This window comes from Emydura macquarii, unplaced genomic scaffold (genome assembly GCF_026122565.2).
Source record: "Emydura macquarii macquarii isolate MOO-44397 ecotype Brisbane River unplaced genomic scaffold, CSIRO-AGI_Emac_v2 contig_1146, whole genome shotgun sequence".
Classification (NCBI taxonomy): domain Eukaryota; kingdom Metazoa; phylum Chordata; order Testudines; family Chelidae; genus Emydura; species Emydura macquarii.
In genome coordinates, this window is record NW_027131283.1 from 12,369,329 (window position 1) to 12,380,399 (window position 11,071).

Below are 11,071 nucleotides of genomic sequence, written 5' to 3' on the forward strand. Positions count from 1 at the left end.
CTTACTGGAGGCAGGCCTGGTCCCCAGCCCACTTGCACTAGAGAGAGTACACACTGCTCCTTTCTGAAGTACTAATGATGTCTCATGCAGCCAAACTGAGCCATCCTGTCCTGTCAGACTGCCCTAGGGATTCTGTGAACTGCCAAGCACACACCACTCTCTTGTCTTCCCTGCTGTGGTGTGTGGCCACGTGCACAGGCTGGATAAGATTCCCTGTGAGTGGGAGTCAACATAGTTTACTTATAGATTCCTCTTTCTTCCTTTCTCTTTTAGGCAAGCAAACAAAATGGGAGGTCATTGAAGAAGAGAGCTCAAGATTTCCTTCTCAAATGGAGTTTTTTTGGTGCCCGAGTGATGCATAATCTCACCTTAAACAACGCATCAAGTTTTGGTACCCTGGGCTTTATAAAACTGCTCCTTTATGCACACCTGCTTGGCACTCTATCCAGACTTCCCACCACTTTCTAAGCATGTGGAATTGTCTTCTGGCTAATAGAGCTCCAACCAGAGCCCAAACTAATACTATATACATTGCCTATGGCAGATTTAAAGAAAATACCAGCAATAATTAGTTGGTAACCTAAGATGAATGTCAAGTTTTAAAGTTTTTTTCTTTCAAACTGTTTGATATTTCTTTGTCATTTTTGAGCTAGTGTTAGGAGCTAATTTCCCCATAGGTAAAATGGGGATAATGATACTGACCTCCTTTGTAAAGTGCTGAGATCTAAATAACAATAATAATACCACTAATAATAATGATTAAATGTGTTATGTAAGAGCAGGTAATATTATTCTGATTTAATTTGGCAATAAACCCCACAACTCCCAAGATATGAGGTCCAGATAAGTGATTTTAAATAATAATAATACATCTGAATCAGTTTGGCAAAAATAATTGTTTTTTATGTCAAGCATCAAGACCATTTTACAAGGAATTTAGAAAAATATCTTTATGGGTTAGCTCTGGGATAATAGACATCAAACACAACATCCTGCTCAGATTTGTTTTAAGATCTGAAGTCCACACTTCATATACTTTGAAGCTTTTAACATTTTAGTGTCCTTCAAAATGGATATTTTTAAATTAGAAATGTTAAGTGGAAGATCCCATTACAGTCAGCATATCATTTCTCAACTTATCTCAGGATCTGAAGTTAAACTTTTATCTTTAATTCAAAGGATATATGAAAAGGCGATAGTGGGAGATCTGTTTCAAATGCGTTGATTCCTTGAAATCAGCTCCAAGACTCTGTCGACCATTGTCTGGTTATTTAGTACAAGACAAACAGAAATAGAGCAGAGTCAGGCTCATTCTAGCCGAGTGCAGCCTTATCTACCTCCAGTGTGTGCCCTCTTCATGTATAAAGCATGTCTCACTTTCATCAGTATTTTTCTTTGATGTAATTAGTGGCCAAATAGCCTACAGGACAGTAAACATATTGAGCTAGGTGGGCCAGCACAAACAGAGATTAGAGCTAGAAGTTAGGCACTATTCCTTGTTGGTCTTGGCAGGTCATTTAAAGTCCAACAATTATTTGTTTGTTTCACTTGCTTCTTGTAAAGTGTTGAGAGATGGTCACAAAGATAATTTTGCTACACTCTCTCTTCTCCCTCTATCCCCACCAAGGTTCTTTTCATTTGATCCGTATGCTGCTAGATGAATACATCCTGCTAGCCATGGAGACCCAGTTCAACAATGACAAAGAACAAGAACTCCAGAATCTACTGGACAAGTATATGAAGAATTTGGGTAATTCGTTTGTTAAATAAATAAAAACAAAAAGAGTCAAACTTATTTAGGCCCTGACCATGCAAAGAAATGTGCAAAGTCTTGTTAACTCCGTTTGCACTACCCATGTACTTAAAGTTAACTATATGCATAAATCTTTGCAGGATTGGAGCCTTATTTTGCCTTTTGGGGTACATGTACACAGCAGTTAAACACCTGCAGCTGGCCCAGGTCGACTTACTCAACTTGCGGGTCTGTAAAATTGCTGTGTAGACATTTCCAGAGGGGCAGCCATGTTAGTCTGTATACAGCAAAAACAACAAGAGTTCTGTGGCACTTTAAAGACTAAATTAAATTTGTTAGTCTTTAAAGTGTGTAGACATTCAGGTTCAGGCTGAGGCCTGAGCTCTTGGACCCCACATGATGGGAGGGTCCCAGAACCCAGGCTCCACCTGACCCCAAAATGTCTACTCAGCAATTTTTAGCCCCACAGCCCAAGCCCTGCAAACCAACATCAGCTGACGGAGGCCAGCAGTGCCCGTATTGCAGGTCTTTTATTCTAGTGTAAATGTTCCCTTGGTGATGAATTAATTTGAGCAAAGGCACAAAAGGAATTTTAAAAAAGCATTTTAAACATTCCCAGCTATCAATCTACTTCAACACTGACATTTTTATCATACTCCAGGCACTTTGCCGTGAGGTGAATAAAGCTCAAGAAATTGCATTTGGACCAAATTCAGGTCTCATTGACACCATAAAAATCGAGAGTTCAATGGCGTTGCTTTGGATTTACAGCAGTTTAAATAAAATCAGTCTTCATCTTTTGTTTCTTAATGGTCAAATTCTGCTCTTTGATACAAGCAGCTCCCATTGATTTAATCTGCAGGCAGAAATTGGCCTTTTTAATTATTATTCGGCTTTACAGAGCTTTGTGCTATGCACAGTTTGCATTCAGCGTGAGGACTCAGGTACTAGTATTTGAGGACATGAAGTGAAATCCTGGCTTCATTGAAGACCATGGCAAAACTACTATTGACCTCACTGGAGCCAATCTTTCACCCAGGGTGTGCAATGAACTTGAGAAGTTCTGAAAAGAACAAACACTTTTTGCCAGGCAACACTATGAAAACGTATGAGTGAGTTTTACAGGCTTTTGAACTTCCCTCCTCCACCCTTCACATGATTAAGGATTAAATGTTATGAGTCTAATTCATTCCTGGTGTAACTCAGTTGACTTCGTGGCTTGAATGTTTCCATTTACTTTAGTAACATTTCCAGAGGGATGAATTTGACCCAAATATTTACCGTTATTACTTCATTAAAAAGCAGTTCTTCTGTTATGATGTAGGTCTATGGGCACAGAACACAATGGAAGGAGTTTGAGCAGGGAAGGAGAAGACTAGGGTGACACTAATAAAGTTGCATATACTAACTATGTTTAAAAATTTGGAGGCTTCATAGGATTTTTGTTTTTTAAAAAAGTGACCAAACAATGTTAATGAATCACTAACAGGTCCCTTGTATTCTCATCAGCCAGTTCACATGCTGTATATACACGGACAGTGAGTTTACATGCTATATATGCATACAACCACAAGCAAACATTTTCTTATAATTTTCCAGATGCCAGTAAAGCTGCCTTTACCGCATCACCAAGTTCTTGCTTCCTAGCAAACCGCAACAAAGCTGCTATCCTTCCTAGTGACACTTCAGTCAAAAACGAGTGCCTTGCAGAGCAAACCTATGTGTCATTGTCAGCTAACCAGCACAGCAGTTTACCTTCTGGTTTGAACCCCTTCTCCACTGGGGACAGTGAAAATATGCAGCTAACAGGTATTAATCAATTTTTAAGCATCTAGAAGATAATAAGGTCATAAGGAATAGCCAACATGGATTTGTCAAGAACAAATCATGCCAAACCAACCTAATTTCCTTCTTTGACAGGGTTATTGGCCTAGCGGATAAGAGGAAAGCTGTAGACATGATATATCTTGATTTTACTAACGCTTTTGACACAGCCCCACATGACATTCTCATAGGCACATGTGGTCTAGATGAAATTACTATGAGGTGGGTGCACAACCGCTTGAAGGACCATACTAAAAGAGTAGTTATCAATGGTTTGCTGTCAAACTAGGAAGTTGTAGCTAGTGGGATCCTGCAAGGATCTGGATACTGGTATTATTCAACATTTTCATTAATGACTTGGGTAATGGAATGGCAAATATGCTTATAAAATTTGGAATGACACCAAGCCGGCATGAGTTTTAAGCACTTTGGAGGATAAGATTAGAATTCAAAACGACCTTGACAAATTGGAGAATTGGTCTGAATTCTACAAGATGAAATTCAATGAAGACAAGTGCAAAGTAGGAAGAAAAAAATCAAATGCACAACTACAAAATGGGGAATAACTGACTTGGTTGTAGTACTGTTCAGAATGATCTGGGGATTATAATGGATCACAAATGGAATACGAATCATCAATGTGATGCTGTTGCATCATATTTAAGACACAGGAGGTAATTGTCCCACTCTACTGAGCATTGGTGAGGCCTCAGCTGGAGAACTGTGTCCAGTTCTGAGCACCACACTTCAGAAAAGATGTGGACAAATTGGTGAAAATCCAGAGAGCTACAAAATGATCAAAGGTTTAGAAAACCTAACTTTTGAGGAAAGGTTCAAAAACAACGGATATGTTTAGTCTTGAAAAAATTAGACTGAGGAGTGACCTGAGAACAATCTTTGAATATGTTAAGGGCCATTTTAAAGAGGACAGTGTTCAGTTGTTACCCATGTCCACTGAAAGTAGGACAAGTAGTAATGGGCTTAATCTGCAGCAAGGGAGATTTAGGTTAGATATTAGAAAAAACTTTCTAACTATAAGGATAGTTAAGCACTGGAATAGGCTTCCAAGGCAGGCTGTAGAAGCCCCATCATTGGAGTTTTTTTAAGAACAGGTTGGACAAACACCTGTGAGGGATCATCTTGTACACTAGGTCCTGCCTCAGCACTGGGTGCTGGGTTAGATGACTTCTCAAGGTCCCTTCCAGTCCTACATTTCTGTGATTCTATGCATCAGTCTCTTCTCTTTGCTGATATCATTGCTCTTTCAGTCCATAGTTATGCAAAGTTACTAAAAGGGGGAAGAATATTGTGTAAACTTTATGTAATCAACTAGTGTGCGTGTTATGGGTGCCCCTCTAAGCCAAGCCACAGAGGATATGAGTTGTTATAATGCCTAGCTGCAGAGCATTTGCTCTTTAGGTGGTGTTGTAGCAGCTCTTGCTTTTAACTCTGGAGTTCCCCAGTTCAGTCTTGTGTTAACCAGTAGGGTGGCTGTCATATAAAGTGGAGGCTCATCTGAGATTCAAACCACTGTGGACCTCAGATGCTTGGGATGAACTTCCTTTGAGCAGAAGATAGAAGCATCATTGTCTCAAGCATTTGAGGCCCACAGCACTTTGAATACCAGACATGTCCCCCTAATTTAATGTGATGGCTGCCGTGTTAGCGATCACACCAGGGATTGAACTGATGGCCCACCAGATCCTCTGCAGATCAGCATAGAGGGGGACTCATAACACACACTCACCAGTATGTTACATTTACAGTTTTAGAAAAATCCACTGTAGTCAGCATCTGAGAAGATCACAGCATGAACATTACCTAATACTAATGTTTGTTTCTTTCAGGTCAGATGGAGCTCTCGCAAAGCACTGGTCATCTGATGACTCCACCGATTTCCCCAGCCATGGCCAGTCGAGGAAGTGTTATCAACCAGGGCCCAATGGCTGGGAGACCGCCAAGTGTAGGCCCAGTGTTATCCACACATTCACACTGCTCTTCTTATTCAGAGCCCCTTTACCAGACTTTGTCACAAACCAATCAGAGCTATTATGGAAGCAATTCCAATTACCAGGCCATATTCAGGCCCCAGACTCCTACCCCTTCAGGAGTTTATCACCACAGGGCAGAGCACAGTCGATTCACAACCTTGAGTGAGCAGCAGTTCTCCAGAGACTACTTTAGTAGCAGTTGTGCTGTGTCTCCATACAACCCCAGGTCTCCCTCCAGCTATGGTCCCTCCTCGACTACACAGGACACGCACAATATGCAGTTTTTGAACACTGGGAACTTCAATTTCCTGAGCAATTCAGTGTCTGCTGCCTGTCCAGGAGCAACATATCCCCCTAATGCTTCCAATGGTATTAATCTTTATAAGCATCTTCATTTCTCTCTGACTGGCTATTCATATCCAGAAGCAACACTTGCTCTTTGTCTCCTCTCTCTCACACAGTTCCTGTTCACAACTTCTATCCGCCTGTGCTGCTTGCCGTGAATTTGGTGACACATAGCCGCTGTAAAGCCAGCTTAACTAGCTTCTTGAAGATTGATTCCCCACTGCCCAGGGGGACCCCCAGGTGGCATAGAGAGTCTTAGCAGCTTCTGTGCTATCCTTTCTCTGGCAGAATTGGCATGTTGAGCATAAAGGAGGTGTGGCTCACGTGTGCCTGTGCTCCAGCAATCTCTACTGCTGGAAGAGCCTCTTAGGAAGCGGGTACAAAACAGAGCAACCCACAAGTTGCTCTGCTTTATACCAGGTCAAGTCCAGTGGCCAACCAGCTTCAAGGCTAGGGTAGCAAAACAAAAGTGGCTTAAAGCACAGCTTGGCTACAGTTCAGGATTTTGGTCCTAGTATGTGTTGCTGTGAACTATAAAACAGCGGCCATGTCCCACCCCAGAAATGTAGTGAGTGAAATTATTCCTGTCGGGACTGTGACTTGTAGATCAGTATATAAAGTGCTTTGGAGTCCTTCAGGATGAAAGGCGCAGCACATCTGCAATACCATTATACAGCGAATGGTCTTTCCTTGTATTTTTTTCTTGGTTGTCCATTTCAAAATCTACTTACTATTATGGGTCAAATTTTCAAAGGGGTAGAATTGAATTAAGGATACGAAACTGAGTAACTGCTCCTCTGACTACTTGATTGTGGGTTTGATGTTTACTTTAGAATGAAAGATTCACTCTGTGCCGAAACCTTGGACAAGATTTTAGATTCTTTTCTCTCCTCATTGCACATAAATAGCGCCATAAAGTTTAAGAAGCTGTGTGTCAAGAAATTCACCTGTAGTTAGTTAGGGCAAACAAAAGAAGTGGATTTTACATAATGGATTTACTGTAGCATAATGGCTATCACCAGTTACTTGTAGATAATTTATATGAGTCTTATAAATAATCCTTGTTTAGTTTTTCATACACATATTCAAGAGAACAAAAGAAGGATAAATAGAATTGGTATTTGGAACTAGATCCAGATATTCGAGCTAGGGTTTGAAGTTTGAATTCAAGGCCATATAAAAGTTAATGTTTTGGTTCTCATTCCATGGTACCAAATTCTTGTAAGAGTGGCTGTTCTAGTTAGCTTTTCTCTACATCCTGACTGGAATAAGAAAATTGGCCCCTTCTGGTTTTGGATCTGATCTGCAACAGTGCATTTCAAGCTAGAGATTCTAATCCTAGAACCCCTAAAATTCAATGGGTTCAGTTGCAAGAGTTTGGTTTTGACCTATCTCTGACAATAATAATTTTTGCACTTCTAGAGCATGATCTGTCAGAGGTTCTCAAAACGCTGCACTAGCATGAATTAATTTAAATCTCACAACACCTCTGTGATGTAGGAAAGTACTATTACTCCCATTTGACAGAGGGGGAAACGGAGGCACACAAGTGTAATGACTTGCCCATGGTCACGTAGCTAGGCACTAACAGAGATGGCAGTAGAACCCAGATCTTCTGCCTCCCAATCATGCAGTTAAGCCAGTAGAGCAACTTTTCTGTTTTATGCAGTTATTTTATTTTACTTTTTCGTGTTTTTTAAATTTCCTGTCAATAGGATACTATGGAAACAACATAAACTACCCAGAATCCCACAGACTTGGATCAATGGTGGATCAGCATGTTTCTGTAATCAGTAGTGTAAGCAGCATTCGCCCATTGCCACCGTACAATGACATTCATGACCCACTGAACATCTTAGATGACAATGGAAGAAAACAGGCAGGCTCATATTATACAGATTCTTCATCTTCAATAGGCTGTCGGACCCCCATAAGTAAGTACCTCTGCTGATCAAGCAAGGACTATGAACCTGGTAACACCTTAATACAATGTAGATCTAAACACCTTGGATAAATCCTGTAGTCCTCACTTAAGGCAAAACTCCCACTGACATCAGTGAGTTTTGCCAGAGTGAGAACTGCATGTTCCCAAGGTGTTTGGAGAGATAAGTATTAGGAATAAAGGACTAGTTCATCCCCCTTTAATTCCATGGAAGTCTGCTGCATTTTCGCTGACAATTTTTATAGCAAGATTGGATGTTTTTCTAAAAAATATTCACTAGGAATTATTTTGGAAGTTCTATGACCTGTGTTATACAGAAGATCAGATTAAATGATCACAGTGGTCCCTTCTGGCCTTGGAATCTATGAATTTATGAATTCACATGGCAACACCTTAAAAATTTGGGGAAAAAAAGTTTCTAACTTGCCAAAGTATTCAGTTTTGACGTTTGAGACAAAAAGCTTCAGGTTTCTGAGTCGAAATATCTTTTCATTTAAAAATGTTAGTGAATTTAGACTGAAAAAAGAGTTGGGGGAGAGGTGGGGGAGGACTGACATTCGAACAAAATATTTTGACGTTATCGAAATGAAATGTTTTCATTGACTTAAAGTGACAAATATTTCTGACAGTTCTTGAACATTTTTGAGATTTTGCTTTTTTGTCCCAATTCAGGATGGGAGTATTTCAGAATCTCAAAAATGCTCACAGGACAGGAAACTTGTTTTCTGGCCAGCCCCAATCACATGTCATTTGCACTGTCTACTAGATAATGCCTTTTGTTGCAGTTCCCAAACCGCTTCAGCCTGAGTTTTGATAACTTCTTATTTGTGATGTTCCCTTTTTTAATGGTTAGCAATATTCACAACTTAGCAATATTGAAATGCTCTGGGCTGTACACCACACATGGCTGAATATGTCTATGACTGCTCCATTTCTCTTCCTGGCTCCTCTTCGCCCACTTTCTCTGGGAGATCTGCATCTGTCTCCTAGGTAGACTAGTTTTGACTAAAAAGGCCAGGATTCTGAAATATGCAAAAATGTTTGTGGAACTGTGCACTGGCTCTGTGTCTGCGCATTGCCAGTCAGACATCCCTCTCTGCAAATCTGAAAACCCTTAATTTGCTATTGGCACATACAGTCTCCTGATTGTGTGAACAATCATGATAATAAGTGTGAGCAACAATTTAACCAAGACAGTCAGACTAAAAATGATTACCCAAATCTAGGAATGGGCAGCTGCCTACTCTTCTTGACACTTAACTGTGTCCTTGTTCTTTTCCTTACAATCACTTATTTAAAAGCTGTATTCACCCGTGTCAGTCACAAGGAAATCCCAAAAGAGAGTCTAACTGTGGTTCTTCTGAAGACCTCCAAGTAGCCGCTGCTGGCTGGTTGGCTTCTTTAAGAGAAACTTCAGCAGGGAAAAACCACTCCAGGGATTGTCCTTGTCAAGTGCCTTTTGTGTCCTGTGATGATATTTGCCAGGTGGAAGTTTTGATTTTTTATATCTAGAGGCAGTGATACAATCTGAGATTTGGGCCACGCTACCAATTTAAGTCAGTATAACTACTCGCTCACTCAGGAGGGTGGATTTTCCACGATGCAGTTGTGTTGACCAAATTCCTGGTGTAGACAGTGCTATGTTAACAGGAGGGCTTCTCCTGTCGACATAGCTACCACCTCTCGGGGAGGTGGAGTACCTGTGCTGATGGGAGAAGCTTTCCCATTGGTGTAGGTAGCATCTTCACTAACTGCTACAGCAGCGCAGCTGCACTGGTGTAGCGCTGTCAGTGTAGACAAGCCCTAAGAGTCAGTACTGGAATGAATGATGCTAGATGGGGGAGGAGGAGGAATAGCAAACACGCTTCATTTTGTATGCCATGTATAAGGCCATGTCTACCCTTACAAGCTCACAGCGGCACAGCGGTACTGATACAGCTGGGTCGTTGTAAGAATGCTTGTATAGCGCTTGTGTAACCATGTTATACCAAAGGGAGAGAGCTCTCTCCTTGACATAATAAAACCAGCTTAATGAGCGGTGGCAGCTCGGTCAGGGGGAGAGCAGCTTCCACTGACAGCACTGTGCACACAAGCGCATATACCAGCAACATTTATGTTGCTCAGGGGGGTGTTTTTTTCACAAACGTTTTGCCAGCGTAAGTACTAGTGTAGACTTGGCCTTAGAGATGGGCTTATGTTATGAAGTTCAGCCCCACAGCTGGATTTCTAACACCCTAAAAATGCAGGAATGTTCTTCAGATCTGGGATTTCAGGTTATCCTATTATAAAGAGAGGAGCCATTTGGGAAAGATAGATCTGAATCCAGAGTAGGTTCAGATTTCAGCTCTCCACTACCTGTGTTTAGGGAGATGGCATGTCGAATATATGAGCCTGTATCTAATTAAAGTAAACTGTATTTTAAGATAGAGAGAATCAAATAGAAACCTTGCAATGACAATTACCTTTCTTTTTGTAGCTTCAAATATGCAAACTGCAATATCTGCATCCTCCTCCCAGTGCATGTATGGAACATCTAACCAGTATCCTTCTCAGGAAACGCTGGACTCCCATGGACAGCCCAGTAGAGAGATGGTGTCATCTTTGCCACCAATCAACACTGTCTTCATGGGAGCTGCAGCTGGAGGCACCTGAATTAGGAGAGGAATTTTATTTTTTTTAAATTTATTTTCCAGTTCTAACCTCTGATGGTTTTGTTAGTTGATGAATCCCATCAATGACTGGGATAAAAAAGTATTAAAAATTGGTCTTAAGGAAACCGTCCTGAAGACATTAACACGCAAACAGAAAACAAGCTGTATTCAGATTGTGCCCTGCACATGAATTGCTCAGAAATTGTCCTCATCAATGCGGTTCTGAAGTCATAACTTCAGGGTAAGCAGAAAGAACCCATGATTCTTGCAAACATGTCTCAGTTGTGAAGAAATGATTATTTCTGTTTCTAATTTATTGAATACACTGTTTTAGTCTTTCACACGTACTTTTTTTTGTATAAAAATTGTTTATTTAATGCCTGTAATGCTTGTATTTATTAGGATTGCAGATTGCAGAGTCACTGTTTACTTTCTCCTGTTTGACAGATAGTCAAATGTATGTGTTCTACCTCCTATGGAAATGTTTACAAGGTCAATTTTTTACTGCTTCAAATCAATCTAAATCAAAGTTCTTAAGTTTCTACTGTTGTGCATTAAAATGTCA

At 40.6% G+C, this 11,071-nt stretch overlaps 1 protein-coding gene across 1 annotated transcript in view; it reads left to right on the forward strand.

Annotated features, from left to right (window-relative positions):
• Positions 1 to 10,518, forward strand: part of RFX6 (regulatory factor X6) — a 46,612-nt gene extending 36,094 nt beyond the window's left edge. The window contains exons 14-20 of the mRNA XM_067546784.1: positions 274 to 391; positions 1,628 to 1,750; positions 3,353 to 3,562; positions 5,425 to 5,937; positions 7,629 to 7,847; positions 10,184 to 10,186; positions 10,332 to 10,518. Coding sequence (XP_067402885.1) covers positions 274 to 391; positions 1,628 to 1,750; positions 3,353 to 3,562; positions 5,425 to 5,937; positions 7,629 to 7,847; positions 10,184 to 10,186; positions 10,332 to 10,507 — 1,362 coding nt within the window. The 3' untranslated portion in view covers positions 10,508 to 10,518. The remainder of the gene's footprint in view (positions 1 to 273; positions 392 to 1,627; positions 1,751 to 3,352; positions 3,563 to 5,424; positions 5,938 to 7,628; positions 7,848 to 10,183; positions 10,187 to 10,331) is intronic.
• The last annotated feature ends 553 nt before the right edge of the window (positions 10,519 to 11,071 follow it).